This window comes from Falco rusticolus, chromosome 5 (assembly GCF_015220075.1).
Source record: "Falco rusticolus isolate bFalRus1 chromosome 5, bFalRus1.pri, whole genome shotgun sequence".
NCBI lineage: Eukaryota > Metazoa > Chordata > Aves > Falconiformes > Falconidae > Falco > Falco rusticolus.
The window spans coordinates 37,224,756-37,244,823 of NC_051191.1; the positions used below are offsets into that span (position 1 = coordinate 37,224,756).

At 44.0% G+C, this 20,068-nt stretch overlaps 1 protein-coding gene across 1 annotated transcript in view; it reads right to left on the reverse strand.

Annotated features, from left to right (window-relative positions):
- RASSF3 (Ras association domain family member 3) overlaps positions 1-11,736 on the reverse strand; it is a 54,447-nt gene extending 42,711 nt beyond the window's left edge. The window contains exon 1 of the mRNA XM_037389230.1: positions 11,503-11,736. Within this exon, the coding sequence (XP_037245127.1) occupies positions 11,503-11,631 (129 nt within the window). The 5' untranslated portion in view covers positions 11,632-11,736. The remainder of the gene's footprint in view (positions 1-11,502) is intronic.
- Positions 11,737-20,068: the final 8,332 nt, after the last annotated feature.

A 20,068-nucleotide genomic window follows, 5' to 3' on the forward strand; every position in this document is an offset into this window, starting at 1 on the left:
CCAGCTGAAAACACATTTCACAAATTCATCTCAAGCACAGGTGTGCATAAAGCTTTTTCTTTGTGACAAAATGCAGGACTAATCTCCCAGGAACCTCACCACAATTTGGTGATCAATGAGAAGTCAAACTGATTTGCATTACACCACCTGTCATGTTTCTAGCCAACTTGATTTTTCTGACAGCTGCACACTTCTATAGGGTTATTGTTTTACAGACAGTTCCATTCTTCTTCAGAACTCGAGAAAGGTGTGTACCAGAAATTATTTCTCCTGTATTTTGTAACAAACCTGCTATCACAATATCAAGGCAACCACAAATGCCCTATGGTTTAATAAACCAAAGGGGAAATCCTGATGGAATACACTCCACTAGCAACGGATCCACTTTGACTTGACATCCACTGATTTAAGAAGCATCTCTGGTTCTCCTCCTTGCTTACATACTTGGCATTTATTTAGGGTAGCGTTTATGTATGGTGTGATCAGGTCTAAGATAGAGGAACTGTCTATACTGTGTGCTGACTAACTGGCATCCAGCCTAATCCAGAATATAAAAATTTCACCGTACTAAGCACATGAGCCGTCTGCTTCATTTTACAGAAGGTCATGAATTCCAACCAGGGTGACAAAAAGCCAGAAATCCCACAGCCAAATCCACTTCATGAAGCCTCCTTGCACACAGGCTTGAGCTAGCATTAAGGGCATTCTCTCAGTTCTTCTAATCTTTGATAACAGTTACCAGTCATTTTCTCAAGAATAAAGTTGCAACTTACTGCACAGAATTAAAAAATCTTACAGAAGATACTTTCTTTAGTACATGTCAGTTAAAACATGGTGGATTTCAGTAAGCTGAATTTTATTTTGCTAATGTTGTATTTTTTAAAAAGCAGAAAAGATACCTCTCCTAGGCAAGCAAGGGACCAACAGAAGTTCAGAGAACTGGATCACATGGTCAGCTGAACACTAACACTGTTTTTCAGATTCTATGAAAACAAACTTGTTCCCATGAAGGCCAAATTGGAGCCCAAAGCGATACTTTGCAGCTGATACAGAGAATGTTGAGAGAAGGTATTTAGATTTGTCAGCAGTTCTGTTGTAAACCACAGCAGTTCAAGTCAGCCTTGGACTAAAAGGAGAAGGGAAAGTGATTGGTACTCAAAGAATAAAACAAGTTCTCATTTGGCCAGGACCTTGAAGAAAAAAGGAGGAAGGAGGAAAAAATAAAATCATTCTGTTAAAGAATAATGCTTTAAATACTGTCAGTCATGGAGCCCAAAGAAACAAACTTAAGAAAGGCAACTCTTTATATAAATTAATGAGAATAGAAAAATGTAGTTGAAAATAATGTGATGATCCAGTTCAGAAGTTTATCTGACTGATGTCTCAGACAGCCATATGTACATGCAGTAGTCTCTTACCACTTCAATGAATTAAAAGGTAACTAAACCGATTCAATGGTATTTCAAGAGTCACTTACCCAGTGAAATAACTAAATTATATTAGCAAACAGAAGAAGATAGTCCGGTCTTTGAACTCCACAATGGTCCCACTCCACAAGAATATCTTATTTAGCTACTCTGAATCCATCCACTTAGATCCTGAGATCCACTCACTGGGCTCTGTAACAGCAGCTAAATTATTTTTATTACAGAAAGAGTTGATTATGACTCCTGTCATTAGTCACCACCCCACACTGCATATTCTTTGAAGGGGCAAAAACGTGTTCCTTTAATTCAACAACTAAAAGGCCCCTGAATATCAAGTTAAATACTCCCAGGACCTCGTTTATTTTAACCTGACCTGTTAACTCATGCAAAAACTGCAAACTGTCCTTAATATTAGATTTTACAACAAAATTAGCTCAAAGATTTAGAAACACTTCTAAGTACAGAAAACAGTACTTTAGAGTTACAAGGCCACAGCATATGTAAACACTGCATAAGAAAAGTAATGCTGTGCTAAGCTAGGCCCCACGAAAGCTGAGAGCATCATAACCAGAGGAAGATTTATTTAATGAAAGATCAAGTTCTCCTTAATAAAGCAGACTTCTCTTGTGCAGATTACATGGGAGTCTGGTTACTGCTCGTGTCGGGTTGCTTGCACAAGTGATGTTCCCCTGCCCCTGTGTCTGGTGTTCTTCCACTGCCAGTGTTTGTATATGGGCACCCAATGTAGTAACTGCTCCAAATACAAACTTTTGATTAAACTGTCAATTTTTGTACAGAACACAAGACATCACTCCCTGGCACGGAAATATGCACAGGCCACTTTTCAGCCTACCCTTATCAGCAGGACCGATATAATACTTTTTCTTCTTTCAGTCAAAGCACCTGAAAGACAGCCAAGTCACAAATCAGCTCCCCATCTCAAATGAGACTTTTAACATGCCTCACATGCAACCATGATAATTTGCTCCTATTTTCTCTAAGCAACAGATAAGTGTTCCTACAACAGGTGGAGCAAGCCTTCTACGCAAAGATTCCTTCCTTCTCCTCCTCCATTCCTTAACTATCAAATATGAAAGCAATACCTATTTCCAGCCTTCAGCTGCCAGGTCCACACCTCATGGAGAGTTAAGGATTTCGGAAGTTTTCAGGACCACTACTTACTAAGGCATTTACCTCCGTACTTTATCATGAAACAAAAGCCATCACATGGGTCTAATTTTTGGATCACACGTACCCTGGTGCTGGAAATGGGGAGCCTGCATGTTTGACAGGATTAAAATGAACTTCTGTCCTGCTCATATTTCTGTTCCTTGGTCTTCAGTACTTAGGTTAAACAGTTTTACCTGACTGATCCAGAAACCCTTCCGCAGAAACCCTCTCTCTTTCCACCACTTTTCAAAGTTAAACATATGTGCATAGTAACAAAAAAATCTGCTGATCAGTCTTTAAGACACCAGCCTGGACAGCTGGGGGGGGGATCAGCTCCTGCAGCTGGCTGGCTACAGCACGTACCTGCTGTTCCCTTCAGGCATAGCCTAAGTCACTTCCCACATACCAACTTTTCTACTACTAGCAAGCTAACCAGAGATGCAAAAAACCCAATATTTTTTTTGCCTTTATTTCAGAAAGAGTAATACAAGATGCTTGTCTATGCCTACACTACATAATCTTTGCATACTTCAATAACATCATAATGCAAAAATCATAATATAGCAGTTCAAAATACATCTATCATTAAAAAAAATTGCACCGATTCTTACGCTGATCTCACAATAGCATTGAACCTTAAACTTACTCATTTCAGACATTACGACAAACAATGCAGGTCAATTCTCCCATTATGCAACATGCAACCACCATATTCTTAATCTTTTAAGCAGTGCCAAAGAATATGCCGGTTTCTGTACACATAAGCACTATTGGTCATGCTGAAATCCCTAGTGCAGTTGCAAGAGTTTATACAGCCAGACACTTCTCTCATGAACCATGAAGATACTTTGCAATGAAACGAGTAGTTCTGAACAAGAAGACTTCCATAATCTTAGCTTATGTATCTGTAAGTGAACACACTAGTTCAAGCTGTTGGTGGACCAAACAGCAAGATGACCAGGTTTTGCTCCTGAGGAGCAGAATTCTTCAGAAGAGAGCAACCCAGCAAGAGAAAATTAGTGCTCTAAATGAAACATCTGAACTAAACTCTTCCAAGTTTACAGGCTAGTGTGATCCTAGGCACAACTATGTATAAGAAGTCACTGAGAGGAATTTCGCTATGATAGATGTTATTAGCCATCAAGAAAGGCATTAAGGCACTCTTGCAGCATTAACAAATTTGATCTATCCCAAACTTTTCTTTGGGGGCGAAAAGCCAAATCATGGGATCCCTGCTTCAGTGGAAATAAGATTAATTATTTAGCAAACTATCATCTCCAAAGCAGAACTTGACCTTCAGTTTTTATTATTACTAATCAGACTTTAGAGAGATCATATTGATTGGGTGCTGCAAACACAAGATACAAGGACTGTGCACTATGAGAAGGAGTACAGCATGGTGAGACTGCGCATCCATGCACTTGATCACACCTCGGATCAATTAGGAGACAGAACACAAGACAAGCAGTCCTAGTTATGGACAACAGGGATAACTATAAAAGATTACAGACAACTGCCTTTGTAACTTGCCCCTACTGTATTATTGTATGTAATTTCTAAAAGAAACGCACTTGCAAACAACGTTTTCCCACAGTTACATAGTGGGGAAAGGGTGAGATGGAGAAGCTGACAACCAGCACACCAAGTACTCCTACATACCCAACATTAACACTTGATGCTTCCTCTGAGGCAGATGGACCACTGCTGCTTTTACTATTATTTTCAGCACAGCATAGATTCCTCCATATACGGCAACACAAATGTCTCCAGTACACAGAGATGAGTAACTAGAAAGTGATCTTAATTGCTACATAAATCACATGTGGCTACTTAGCATAGCCAAATACATATCTGCATAGGAAGCACTCTCCTCAAAACTGTCTGCAGTATTTTGCAAAAGACCGTGTGCACCAAAAAAACAGAAGGAAAGCCACAATTACTCTTCCCAAGTCAATTTATATCTGTCTACAGAAACATTTGGGCTTTGTTACAGGCACCTAAACACATACAAAAGCTTGGCAATACTGTAGTCAGGTAAGCACTGCACCAAAACTGGAGGGGATGACAGCACAGTTTCAGTTCCACTGCGGTATGCCACTAAAGCCTGCAGGATGTCCTGGTTTTAAAGCCTTTCCTGAACATTGGTCTCAAGAGGTACAAATCTGTGTGTGTGTGATACTTTCTAAATTTTTTTTTTAATGTAAGTGCATATATGCATACATACATAAAATCCCTACTATTTTTACCTGCGAAGAAAGTGCAGTACCTGGCCCTGCATACTGCTTGCAGAAGCCCCCAGGGCTTCAGCTGCCTGTCCATTAGAGACCTGTCACTCCCACTTCTCTCTTCCTGATGCTTCCATTGTTTGGCTTAGCTCACAAGTACACCGTCATAGGCAAATGCTGTGTTACAGATCCACCACTCCATCTAAAATCCTCCGTTAATTGGTTTATTTGCAACTGTTAATCCTACACTGGTGCCACTGGCTTTTTACACAAGCAGCAAACAAACTGCAGTATCAGTTTTTACTTAGTTTTTCTTCATAATTTTGCTCTTGCAGCAGCTAAATGCTAACCAGCAAGAACCTCTTCAAAACGGTTATTCTGATATTATTCTTACACACAGGTCTACAGCCGAAATAAGAGATCATGAAAACAGGGTACCAAATTCTCTCCTTTCTCAAGTAACTGTTTATGAGATTTTTTAAGTATCTTCAGTGTATTCAGATGACCCTGAGCTCAGTTGCTCTGCAAATTCCTTCCCCCAAAAAAACTTCCCCAAATTCACCACACTTCAGTTAAAACAAAACTCCTTACTTTTAAAAGAACCAGTTCAACATTATTCTGCATATGTTTGGAGAAGAGCTGAGTCACCATCCCTGGAGGTATTGAAGAGACATGCAAATGTGGTGCTAAGGAACATGGTTTAGCAATGTACTTGGCAGTGTTGGGTGAACAGTTGGACTCTACGATCTTAAAGGTCTTTTCCAAACTAAATGATTCTATGACTCTATATGTCTAAAGAAGCCTAAGTCTAAACATTTTCGACCATGAGGCTACAGGTGCCCAATACTTTCTGACTTCAGTGAAAGTTCAAAGCTCCAGCAGTTGTGCTCTTCTGCCTTTGAGCTTAGATTAAGCTACAGGATTATCCCAACTCAATTACATCACTTAAATCACAAAACAGCCACACATACTAGGTACTCCTGATCTTACCAGTGAGAAGCCTGAGTGTTGGGAGTACAGTAGCTATATAGGTGAATCAAAGCCTTTTTTTCTCCAAATAAAAGGAAAATTTAAAAAATCCAGTGTTTATCTGGTGGTATTCAAACAGATGTCAAGAACAAAGCCCATATCACATTGCTGGTGCTCCAAAAGTTTATGCTAACAGAAAAAACTGCCTGAGACACACCTATAGTATTATATATATATATATAGTATTAATACAATAGATTAAAGAAAAAAGTCGAAAGAATCACCTAGTCTGAATACTACCTGCCACTCTTGCTGCATCCATGGCACTTAAAATAAATTGCTGAATGTAACAGCATTCATTAGATATTTTAGTGGCTTGAACTCTTCTTGGGAAAGTATGTTAATACATCTCTCCTAAACTTATTTCTTAAACTTTTGTGATAGTTAAGTCTCCAAAATTCAAATTCTCCAAGACACAGCTATCAGTGTCCTCTGCACAGAGTATAAATCTCATCTTACCTCCAGAGACTTTCAGATACCAGAAGGGGACTCTGACTTCACCCAAAAATGGCCACCACACTCATCCAAGCCACTGACACACACACCCTGCATCAAGTGCTCTCAGAGAACAGTAAGGCAAAAACATAGTTAGGACCACTAGTTTACTCTGACAGTGGTGTGGGCTTAAAATAGACACAATCTCTACCCCGCTTATTCCTTCAACTCTTAACTTTCAAGTATTTTAGTTGCGACAATGTTTATCCCATAATATTCACTGACTGCCAGTGGATTTTGGAAAAAAAAAACCAAAACCATAAAATGAAACATTACTGGATATTTTTAGTTGTTTTTTTTTAAAATAAGTTTCATGACTACATGTCAAACACAAACCTAAACTTTTTGGCTCCAAAGCGGGCCTATAATTAGAAACCTCATTTGTTCTGGTAGTCAGGAAAGCTGTTTTCCCTAGGGAATGTTACTGAAAGGAAACCCAGGAAGAGTTGCAATGGCCAAAGAACGTGAAATTTATTAATAACGGACACTGGTAACACAAAGCCATACTAACTAGACTTGCACAGCTACAAATTGCATTTTACTCCTAGAAATCATTTTCTTCCTAAATAAAATGCTTTTTTGGTCTCTCTCTCAATGAAGTGCCTCAACTCACTGTGCAAATTCACGTGGAACAGACCTACTAAAGGGCTTCTGCACCCAGAAGTTCATCTTTCTCAAGCTTGCACCAGCTCATCCATTAAAAAAAATAATTGCTACATCTTTCCATGCAAACCTCCTCTTCTGACAGTGAAATGCAAGATGACTGGTTATCTTGCCAGGACTAGTTAGGGATGAGACTTTCACCCTCTGCCTTTTGCCTCTCTCCTTCATACCTCCACTGCATTTTTATATCCGCTTTCCATTTCCAGCTTATTTTTATGAACTTCCTTTCCCAGCCCCATTACCACACCTGCAAATTCCACTGACGTGCAGAAAAGACATCCACAAAAACAATGTCATGGCAGGGGGCACTGGGTGCGGGTGCAGGGGAAGGAACTAAGACAGCAAGTGGGTCTGGAAGCCGAGAAGACTGAGACGAGTAAGAGGAAGAGAGAGGGAGAAATTAGACTTCAGATGCAAGGACCAGTGTTAACAGCGAAGCAACAAGCACATTCTCAGGTGCAGGAGGAAAGCATGCATTTCTGGAAACTCTCCATGGAAGCAATTGCATTTTTCTTGCAAGTGCTTGCACAGAGCCCTACGTGAAATGGTGAAAAACAGCATAAACACATCGCTGCTTTCTTCTTTAAAGAAAAGAGCAGCATCCAAGTGTCAAACTTCCTATCTCCAAGCTAATTTGCATTAGACATCAAGCAGAGCCCTCTCACATTTTGCATGTAAAATATTCATTATTCAGATGCTGAATACAAGCTGCAGGATTTGCCCTCTTCTAACAACTGGGATCCCTGATCTTCACAGCACTGCCAGCTTCTGAAGCAGTGTTTCCCAAAGCACAGCAGTGTCCGCCCTCACAGATCCCTCCTGTATAAGGGCAGAGAGATACCTCACCCATCATCTCTTCTCCCATTTCTAACCCTTACAGTTCCAGTGGAAGGGGATACCTAAATGCAGAGCAAGCAGAACCAAGCACAGGGCGGTCCCCAGGCATTTACAGTGACCCTCCTCACGGAAGACATGAGCTTAGCAAGACAGGGAACTAGCCCAGACACCAACCACAACGCTTGAAATGCCATCGTCCATCAAGCCACCTGAGAAAGAAGTATTGCGAGAATTTACATCAACACTGTTCAAAGTGGGAGAATATGGGGGACTGGTGTGTGTAAGGGAAGCACAGAAAACATATGCAGGAAGATGCATATCCCTCCAACACATGGTAGGGCTTGCAGGAGCAGGCATGACTTTTTTCACTTTTCCTGAAAGGATGGATGTGGGTGGGAGGAAAGAGGAAGAGAACAGGGTTAGCTTTCAAAAGTTTGCAAAACATCTAAATGTTGGTATTTTCTCTACAGGGAATGGACAATTTCCAAATGCTTGATAATACAGAAGCATGAGTCTGATCTTGCAAAAGCCTGTGTACATGGGTAATTTTACCTCACATGAGTAGTCACACTGGCAGGACAAAAATATTTACAGTTACTCTTTTTCATGTATTAAATGAGTCACTGCAAACATGAAACAGGGCCGCACTGAGCTTAATCTAGCCTCTGATACTTAAATTTTACAACAGCCACAGAAGATGAAAAATCTTAACTAAAGCTAAACTCTCACAAGCAACACCACAGCATAAAGCAACCTGCATTTTATGCATGCTGCCCTCAGATTAAAAGTTATGTCTTGCCTAAGAACGAACTTTGGGGCCACTGCTCAGCCCCAAAACACCATGCTGCCTGTCCTATGCTGTAATGGGTTTTATGCTTCATTTTTTTAGAAGTGGTCTATATAGAGAGAAAGTCTTTAACCACTCCAGGAAAGACTAGGCATCTTAGTACCTTTGGGCTTTGCCTATCACAAGATTTTTACACCAGAATTGTATCAACCCATTACTCCTGTCTTAGCTGCAGAAATTGAGGTACGTAAGTAAGCCCATCACTGCCCCATAAAATGGAAAAAAAAAAAAAAAATCACCCAGCTACTTAGTTTCCTTTTTTCCTTCTTTTCTTTGGAAATCCATACAAAACAAGTCCAAACACTACTACAGAGTTTTTCTGCAGGCATAGCTGCAAACCAAACATTCTAACCCCCTTTCTGCGAGAAAGGGGGTAGAGGGAACTAAAACGGAGGGATAAAAGTAATTGCCAGTACTTAAGTCTTCTACAAGAAAAGAAACCCACACTGCAAAACTTAATATCCGTATGGTTGAGAAAGACACAGAAACAATAACTAACAGCTCCCCTCTTTCCTCTTTGCTCAAGGGGACATAGTATGCATTTTTTGACTAAACCTCAAATACAAACCAAAAGTAACATCCTCATCCGTACAAAGAGGCTTATTATGACTGTTATTGCTGGAAGGGGAAACTCACTCTTACTGGCCACATGACTGTTGAAATCTACATTCAGCATTGTTTGGGGGTATTTTTTTTTTCTTTCCTCTGTAACTCAGCAGCTCAGAGCAACTGGTAATAACTTTATGACTAGAAACATTAACTGAGTGTTTCTGATGCCGCAGAGTCAGCAATACACATGAATTTGTTCCAGGCTACTAAATACATACTTAAACATGTACCCTGCAGCACCTCACTGCAGCATTCTTTTGGGAAACATTACTAGGGCACAATATCAATTTTTTTTCCATCCTTCCTGCCTTGGAAGCATTAACATCGCATACAGTGATTTACATGTTTGCACAGTTTACTACTTATACAACTAGTATTTAATAACACAACTCATACAACAACGTTATACAGATACATGTGGTTTTAGGATCTGAATCGAGACCTGGGCCTTCTCACATCTGATGCTACAGTAGCTATGCGCTGCTTGACAGCAGTTAGGTATCTGTTCATACAGTATGATCACACCACAGCCCTCCTCTGTAAGGGCCAGGTGGCAGCCAACGCTGGTCAAATAGGTTAGCAAGTTCAAGGATGCTCGGCTGGACTCGCCAACTTCCGGAGGGTCCCTCAGGTTACTGGGAGGCTGAAACTCCAGATGACTGACAGGAAGATGACCCCTGAGGAGGGGTGCAACGATAAGCACCCATGACCAGATAAAAAGCTGGTCCCAGCCTATTTGCAGAAGGTGCGTGAGCTCAGGTGTAGGGAGAGGGTGCGTCCAGGCTCCCTGCCAAACTTTGCAAAGGAAGCTAAAGCTCAAGAAAGCTCGATGCACTTCCTTGAACGGGAGCAGGAGTTTCCTGAGGAGCAGTTAGAGGGCTTAAGTTTTAAGCAAATCACAAACAGGGCATAACAGATGGAGAACCTCACAGAAACAGAAATCATGGTTGGCTTTCTGCAGCACAACATAGCCTAGAGGAAAAGCTGTGGGCAACGAACAATGATGGTTCTTGACAAGCCCCACGGGGGGGGGGAGGGGGGGGGATCAGAGGGCATCGGAGATATCCAGGTTTTGACAAGCAAGTTTATAACTAGGCCTCCATAGCAGCAGTAATATCAACACCAAAGTCCAGTGGGGAAAAAACACCAGAAGTTTGTACAAACAGGCACTGAACAGAGAGAAGCCACAGGCACTGGTGGGAGCAGGCAAAGAAGAGCTAGCATAAACAAACAGGCTCACTAGCTCAGAGTTCTCAAAGGTACAGACCACCTGTGGAAAGAGATCCTGCGCTTTGGGAAGAGAAAAATAAGAGGGGCTATACTGCTTAGCTAAAGAAATGTGACGTTTACCCTATATGGTTTAACAACTGCTCTAGATTGGACAGGGGCTGTTCCATTTCATATCCCTGCCGCCAGTTTTGCCCCTTGGAGAGGGGAACGGGGTTCGTTACGGCAAGGCTTCCTCAGCACACCAACACTTCGCACTCTGCCCACAGCCCTGCAGGTTCTCCGGTGAAATTTCAATGCCGACCACAAAGGAGTTTGGTTTGGGGTTTTTGCCTTGGTTTTAATCAGTTCTTCACTTCAAAGCCCACTTGTAACCGATTTCCTGGGCTTGCGTGCTTAAACCAAGACACTTAAACACTTCTGAGGGCCTTTCTCCGCCAACAAAACAGCTGAAGAGGCTGTCATTCATCCTGAAATGAGCTCCGAGAGAAGTGAACAAGCAGACCTTGCCGTACCCCGCCGCAGAGCTGCCAGCAGCGCCGATAGCAGAGCTGATAGCGCGGTTACTCACCACAGAAACATGTGATTTCTGATCCCATCCCCAGCCCCCCAGCCCGCCGGGCTCCGCGGGGCCAGGCTTGCAGCCTGGCTCCCTCAGGCCGGCTCCCGAGCCGGGCACCGCGGCGGGCTCTCGGAGCTGGCGGGGGCCCCTCCGGAGGGACGCCGGGCCCGCGCAGGAGCCCCGCTCGAAGCCCGGGGCGGGAAGCCCTTCCCCGCCGCCTCCTCCCCGCTCCGTGGCGGGGCCCGGGCGGCTCCCGCGGGTCCTTCCCCGTGGGGGAGGGGGGGCGGCGGCGGACACGTGGAGGCCGAGGCCGGAGGGAGGGAGGGAGGGCAGGGGACGCGGCCCGGCCCGGCCCGGCGGCTGCTGCCCCGCGGGGCGAGGCCGCCCCTCAGCCCGGCGCACGGCACTTACTTGAGGGGCGGCCCGGGTCTTGCCCGGCGGCCTCCTGAAGAAGGAGGTGCGGGCGGTGAAGAAGAACTCCTCGGACTCCTCCTCCTCCAGGCTGCTGTAGCCGCTGCTCATGCTGCTGGTCCAGGTCATCGGCGGCGGCGGCTGCTGCTGGTGCTGCTGGGGCCGGGCGGCGGAGAGCGCCGTCCCGGCCGCCGCATGGGGCCCCGCCGCTGCCGCTCCTCTCCCAGCGCCGCCGGGTCCGGGGCGCAGGAGGAGGAGGAGCCGCTGCTCCGGCGGCCCCGCTCCCGCCCTCCGCTCCCTTCCTGCCGCACAAGTTTCCGCGGGCAGCGCCGCGCCGAGCCCGGCCAGGCAGCGGCGCCCCCGCCCGCCCCGCGGGACGCCCGCCCCGGGCAGCAGGTGAGGGGGCGGGGGCCGACCGCTTCCCGCCCCCCGGGCCTCGGAGCACCGGCCCGGCACGGGCAGGGGGGTCCCGCCGGCACGGCGAGCCCGCAGCCGGCTGCGGGGCCCGACCGCCGCGCAGGGGGGAGGCGGAAGATCTGCGGATCCTCCTCCCGGGCTTGTGCCGGGAGCTGGGCGCCCCCTCCCCAGTTACCCGCGGCGAGGCGGGCGCGGGGCGCCTCGCTTAGCCGTGCCAAGCCCTCCCTTGGCAGCTACGCGGCTTGGCTCTGCTGCGCGCCTGTAAGAGCAACGTTCTTAAAAACGAACCGACGGCAGAATGACGGCGAGCCTCTCCGGTACTGCTCCTCTGGTAACCTCTGGGTTTAAGCTTTGCAAGCGGCAGCAGACCCAGTGGTGCTGAGCAGCACGGCCCTGGCCTCGCCTCGCCCCGCGCCACTCGGGCCCACGCGCTGTTCAGTCAGTGGAATTCATTGCCCCGGGATGCGGCGCGGAGTGAGGCTTGCGAAGGCTCAGCAGAGATCAGATACAGTGAGGCCTGTGAGGGCTCGGCAGAGATCAGATAGGTGTACAGATGGCAAGAATATCCAGGGCTGCAACTGGGGAACGTTTAAAAGCACAGAAGGCCTGGTTAGACGCAGGGCGTGCATCAAACGTGTCATTAGTGGGGGAAATGACAGACAATGCCTGAAGGCCAAGTCGCTCCATAATTACCTGCTTTAGAGTTTCTCATGTCTTCCCTTAATTTATCTAGGGCTGGTCACTGTCACCAACAGGATACCGGGTTTAAGGTACGGCTTCCTAAGGCTATGCAGCTGCCCAAAAAAGCAGGCTTGCCTTTCCTGCAGGCCCTCAGCCTGCGCTCCCGCCGTGCCCCGTGCCACGGCAAGCGGTCCCACGGGGGGAAGTGAGTCACATCAGCCACCGCCGCCACCGCAAACGCCCACAGATGGGGCTGAGGGGACCAGGAAAGAGGGCGGGCTACACCTTTCAGCAACAGCCCAGCCTCCGATTAAACGGTGGAAGCTGTGTGTTTACCAAGCCATGGTCTAAGCCAATATATCAGTTCCCATGGTCTCAGCACTCAGCTGCAGATGTATCTGGGATGCCATTAGCTGACATCTCCTGTCTCTCTTCCCCATCCCCATCTTGCTGGCCTCTCACAAACTCGTCATCTGCTATGTGTGGCCATTCCTATTCCTCCACCCAAGTGGGAACTGGATCTGTTTCTGCCAGGTAGGTGCTATTCGCACACCAGTATGTCGTACATACCGATAAAGTCACCTCAACACCAGCAAAATAATTTCCACTGACAACTAAAACCAGTTAATCAGTTTGGGAGGTATTAAAACCTTACTTTCCCATCAACTCCGATTCTCCCAAGATTTTTACATGGTGTTTGGCATCTGGCAGACTAGAAGGCTGCGTAACTTTTCAAAACAAATACTTGAGTCTAACAGCGTAGATGCAAATGTGTTAGATCTTGAACCTACTTGTTGGCACTGTAAATCCCCATGGTATTCAAGATAGCTTTAAGTTGAATGCCAAGTTACTTGAATGCGACTAAAACGTATTAAAATGCTTGCTTTAGACAAATGATCTTTGTGTTACCTGGCTCACCAAGATCAGCCCTATGTCAAAAGGGAGTTCCACCAGAGATCTGCCTCTGAACTTGTCCAAGACCCAGTAACCTCAGTTTACAAAGCTTTTGGATAAAATGCCCCTAACCATGATCACCATTAAGGTGAAAGTTTTTAAGTCACTTGGGTATGCTACAAAATGGGATTTGTGTTTTCAGACTATGAAGGTGTTTTTGTCTGCTGGCACACTGGATGGACCTCCCAGCAACAAAAGGCACTTGTGTATATAGTTTGTTTGCTTGGCCACAGCATGGGTGGACCATCGAGCTGGCAAAGAGAATCCTTGAGACGATAAGCTGCTGCAAGGAAGCTTGGGTCCATCTGTGCAAGATCAGTTGCAAGTCCTGGACTTGAGTTTATATGTTCTCTGGAGCAAGGCATGGCATTCACCTTGTCTGTGTGAAGCATCATTTACATTGGTAACACCAAATGTACATTATCATCTTCTGCTGCTACAACAAAGAACGATGAAGAAAATATGTCTAAGTTATTTGTGATGTCTTCCAATATGAATTCACTCCTCTGTTTTTAAGTGTACTGATTTCGACAGTGATTTTTCTGCTTTTATTTTTAGTTTTCAATTTAACAGTGATTTTTTACTTTGATTTTTTCAGATGTGACACTGAATCAAGTAATTCACATGAAGGTACAAACAGATGTGATGCCTTTCAATTTTGATTTGCTTGGTGCTTGCAAATAACATATCCGAATCCTGGCAAGTATTTCGCAAGGCTGATGCTTAAAGATGAATTGGTACTCCTGTGGGTTTCAGTGTTCCCAAGCTACTCTCTGTTCATAGTTTTAAGGTCTCTGTCCGCAGACAAGTACTCTTCCACGTTCTCAAATTGACTTCTTGATCTTACCTAGGTAAAATTCATCCAAGGCTCTTTGCTAGGTGCTGCATTGAAACTCTACACTACCAGCCTTGCATTAATTTTGGTTCACTCTGGCAGGCCTCTTAAATAGTCAACCAAAAAAAAAATAACACTGTATAATGAAAACAAAGACAGTCATGTCTCAAGATAAGGTTAGTAATAAGCTTTCTGAAAGCTAACTTGTTCTTAAGGAGAATTATTGAAGCGTTAGGTAAAAATAATGAAATTAAAAGCCAAGGAATGTGGCACAGGAGAGAGATTTAAAACATAGACAAGCACTATGACACTCCCAATCAGTTCTTCCAAGAAATAATTCAATCCAGTGAGAAATTAAGCTGGCAATCAGTTATCACAGGATCACACAGGCAACTGGCAAGAAAAGGGAAATGCTTTTTAAAAAAAAAATGATAATTGAGTAGCAAGTATTGCTACAAATGCACCTGTGAAGAAAAGGAGAATAAACTTTTTTTGGTTTTTATTAAAGCTTGGTGATGCAGATAGAATTTTAGAATATTTTTAAACTATAGCCTATTCAAGCCAGTTAAAAGTGGTGACTCAGGTAACGCAACCGAAAATAGTAATGGGCACTCTGTGTTCCAAAGCAAGACTCTTGCGAATAAACAGCAATCACAGGCAAAGATAATCTGTGTGATATACAGTTATTTGTTGTGTAGGGGGAAAACCAGTATCTTAAATCACTGTTATATTCAAGGATAAAATTCAGTCTTAAATCATTTCGTGGTTTTGGAGAGTCACTTTAGAAAAATGAAACATCTAGTATAGCTTCCAGAAAAGTGAAAATGAAAGCTGAACTTCCTAAATTGCAAAACAAGTGTGAATAATTTCATGAACTTGGCAAGGATTAGGACTTTCAAGTACCCTAACTGAAATAACCCTTAGAACCAGACATCAAATTGCATAAAGGTGGACTGCTTCACAGGGTCCTGCAACTTCATTTATTTATCTGCATTAAAATATTACTTTATTGAAGTGATCACAATACCACAGGAAAGTATGGTTGAACAGGAGTACAAGGGGTAATTCAATAAATTCATCCCCTGCTCTGAAGAAGAACCAAGGACTTTACAACATCCCTTATAGACCTTCATCTAACCCGTTCTTGAAACACAGTACAGTAATATAGCATCTCCCCCGTAAGTCATCCCTTCAAGTGTTTAAGCTATTTGTTGAGTTAGAAAGTTTTTCTTAACATCCCATTTTAAGTCCTTAACCTTGCCCGTTTGCTTTTAGCAAAAGAAAGAGATGGAGAACAGTCCATTGCTATTTTTTATAGCAACCTTTTGGGTACATGAGGACTCTTTTTGTTCCCCTCATTCTTCTGCTTCCCAGACTAAACAGAGGGACAACTGATAAAACATCCTATAGCGTTTACATTAACTCCATCAGCAACTGCATGATGTTTATTAAATGTTTCTAAAACATCCCCTCAGCCCTTTGACATAGAAACTTGGAGGACTCATTAAAATGGGAAAGCTACTAAACATTCACTGGGCCAGTAACGCTGCTTTGAGCCTCAGAACCAAGATGCTCCTTTCTGCACACAAGCCTTGGTCTTTTCTCCAGATTTTTGCCAGACTACATCAAAAGGCACTGAGTCAAAGGAGCAAGAATGCTAAAAGCAAGGTAGGGAGGGCATGGGCTTGGAGAGTCCTGTAGCATTTAAAACTACATTTCTATTAAAATAAAAACAGTAATGTGGAGATCTCCAGAGAAGAGTCTACAGATTGCTCCTTTCCTACCCTCCCCTGACTTCAGTTCCCCCTGGGTGAAAACCTGCAAGGGTGCTTTCATGCTCCAGCAAGCAGGACCTGTGGTGGCCCCTGTAGCTGCGGGCAGCAGCCTCTGGAAGGGTGGGAGCAGTGATGGGAAGCAGGACGTGGGCTGTGGGATGGAAAGGGTCTGAGCAGGGACTAAACTTCCTTACCCCCTCTAAAACTTGCATTAGTATCCCCCCAGTTTTACCAGTGTTTTGCCAGAAGAGTTTCATTAACAACCCTAGCAGTATTTATAGTTGTTATGAATTTGCAAGACGCCCCCAGCCCCTGGCTGCTCTAGGAATCCTGCTGGTCATTTCTAGAGTCCTGCTGGTCTCTCTCTCCCCCTCGATTCCTGCCTTTATATGTCTTTGCAAGCCCTGGCGCTGATCCTGTAAAGGCTTGACTATGGGCTTAACTTTATCAATGACTTGTCGCTATGGGACATACTAAATCTTAAAATATGCTTAGGACTGAATTCCAAAAGGGTTCCTACCTAAGAGAACATTGGAATTGGCTTCTTTGTAACACATTTATGGGGAAATACAATTATTCCATTATGTTCAATATGGAAATTCTGGCTGTATAGCAAGGACTACCCAAAAACAAGTCGCAGAGCAAGGAAGTTTGTTACAGGCTGTCCCTTCAAAATCAGAATAAATAATTCAGAAATGCTGTAGCTTTAGTTTTTTCCACATTCCAGCTGAAAACAGTGGTAAATTCAAATGATCAAAGCAAAGCGATAAAGTTGAAATACAACCAACAAAGAACATCCACTCAGGCCTGTAGTTTCCTTACACCAGTAAACTTTCTGTTTACTCATTTCTCCCATTTGTCTTGAATTAATAGCTCAGGTCTGTTTAATACCACTGACAGCAATGACAATTACCCTTTGATTCACACTCAGCAACTTGTTAATTCAAACAAGGTCATTCTAACCACACAGGCACATGAGTGCAGCCTGAAAACAAACAGGAGCAGCTAAACAGCCTCTCTCCATCTCCTGGTGAAGAAATGCCATGGGGATATGTACTTGTTATGGCAGATACAGCCTTAGACGGTATTGTTAGGAATCCTTTTCCAGCTCCTAAAATTCTTAATTCTGCCCAACCTTTAAGGCCCCTTGGCGCAACTCTTTCATCCAAAATCCTCAAAATGAAAGGGATACCTGGAAACTAAAAAAACCCCATGTAACTGCTTTCTTACTCACATGTTCACACACTTGCAGTCATGCACCAGACATATGGTCTTCATCTACCATACTTGGACCGGTCAGAAGATAACAGAACTCAGAGCAAGTTCACCTCCACAATCCCATCTAGGGGCTGTGCTCAGAGCAGTCAGACCTACATTATTTTGAAGTGGGATAGAAAGGGGATGGAACAAGGAGATTGTGCTTGTCGGCTTTCTTACAGTGCTGCAAACGTGGCCACCTACCCATGTGCACAGCCTTCCTGAAATCAATAGAGCTACTCATAATTTTAAATATGCACATAGTTTGGAGGACTGGGGACTTTATCTTGGTTGCTACCAAAGATAAAATTGTACCTTCCTGACAGTTTTGGAGTAACCATAGCCCTCAGGTCAGAGTGTGACAGTTTCCCAGGATATTCAACAAACACCCCTTTTCATCTCAGAGTTGTGTCATTGATCCAGCTTAGCAAGATGACTCAGTACCGGGTAGTGAAGACTACAAGTACAATCTTCACTAAGGGAATATTTGTGCAGTTTGAAGACACTGCCATGGAGTCTGGCCTCATCACGTGGTGCCAGCACCGACCTTCCCACATGCTGCTCCAAAACCCACTGGGACTAACTGGAAGACTACCATTGCCTTTGAAAGGATTTTGATAAAGCTTATAACACAATCCTCTGCTGTACTTTTGTTTATTTTCCTTTCAGGTTATTTGCATCCCATTTAGGCAGAAGTCTGCTCCCAAACAAACACATTTGCTAGTAATTTTCCTTTCTTCCTCTCCTGTTGACTCTAAACTGCATTATTAAACAGGTACTTCTTGTCATAGATACGAAAAAATAGATTTTGTAATACAAAAGATGAAAAAATATGTCATATGTCTGCCAAACATTTAATCAGAGAGTTTCAGAGTGCTGTGTAAACGTATCAGAGTGAGTCTTGCCCTGCCCCTCACTCTCCCCTCAAAGGCTGGATTTCCGTGGCACGAACAGATCAGCAGATGTGCCAGCAGTAGTAAGAGTTCAATGCTGAGAGCTGAGTTACATTTGGCAATTCTTTCCCTGCAGCAATGCCGCCCTTAGCTTACGCTGTAGCCAGCCCTAACCACATCAGATCACAGGTCTGTCAGCACCCAGATGTAGCCCAGAAGCCCTGACTCAGTAAACAGGTGAAGAACTCATCCTTACTCACACAGTTCCATTGATGTGAATAGTCAGATGTAAGTATAAGCTAAGGCTGGCGTAAGGGAAGCTCAGAGGCCTGGGAGTGCTGTCATCTAATTCTCTGTAAGCACCCATGCCTTGCCAGGGTAAGCTGTAGAGCTGCTATATGAGAAAATATAATCTTAAGAAAATATTCTACAATAAAGTGTACAGAAAGCAGACATTCCCCTACTTTTAATTCTGTTCTTAATTGCTAACAGTATGTAAAAATACTCGGGTCAGTAAAGTTAACCAGGACTTCTGTTTTAAGTATAGAAACCACAACTGTGGAAGCTCAGCATGCTTTGTGGATACCATGAAAATGTGAGCCCTAATGTGCTGTAGCTGCAATCTGATTCCCAGCATCTGTCCTCAAACTGGTGAACTGGTGGGGGAAGGGGCCTTCTGGTCAGAGAATCACATCCCCATTGTCATTTCCTAGACAAAGAACAAGAAATTGTCCTGTTACACTGTGTAGAGATGATATTTTGCTATTTTTAGTGAGTCTGATTGTGATAGATAGTAGAAACTCCCTAGAAACTGTCCACACAAGTTTAGGACTTCTAGTAAATCATCTTGACAACAGTCTGTGAAGAGAAGCATCCCAGAAAGACAGTGCTGTTTGACAGCACAACAGATCTGAAAACTTCTTGCTGAAATGCCTGAAATGTCTGAAACGCTGAAATCTGAAATGCTGAAATGTAATCCATTCCACCCTTAGCTGGAAAAATTTGAAAAACTTAGCCTGGAAGTTCAGTGCCAGCCTTGCCAGCTGAAATGCTGGGGGGCTGCAGCAGGGCAGCCCCGCTTGCATGTTTGTGCCTGCCCACTTGTTCCCTGGCTTGCAAGCCCAGCAGGCAACGGAGGAGCTGCCAGCTCCTAATGCCAGGTAATTAATTCCCCCCCCAACCCCTGCACTTCTGCAGTGCTACACAAGATGAACATATTTCACATTTTCAGTAGGATGTGACCACTTTTGAAAATGTTGCCCTGTATCAGGCTTTCTTTTAGCTAAATCTCACTATCTCCTTTCACATTTGGTCGTGTCCCATTCACTGGCCCAAGAGCTCCCCGATTCCCACCTTTGCTGTCGTGCCCTTGCTCTTCCACTGTGAGAGCACTGGCGCAGGGGGAAAAGAAGTAGGACAGTTTAAAGAAGAGACAGCAGTGCAAAAAACAGCAGTGATAAATAGGCAAATTGGCAAAGTAAAAATCAAAGAAAAAAGGTAGTATTTTGAAATAAGATTTGGATTTTTCTCTCCTTCCTGAAAATCCCTAAACGAATGACCAGGGAGATTTCTGGGTGGAAAAATGACATGTCTGGGAAATCTGAGATGTATGTTTCTAATTTTGAAGAAAGACTTAGAGAAAAAAAAAGTACTGAAAAATTAGAAAGGAAAATGATCGGAAAAATACTCTGCGTGAAAGGGCAGATAGAGAAAGGCTGTGTACTAGGGCTGAGAAGACAGTGGAAAACTAGAAA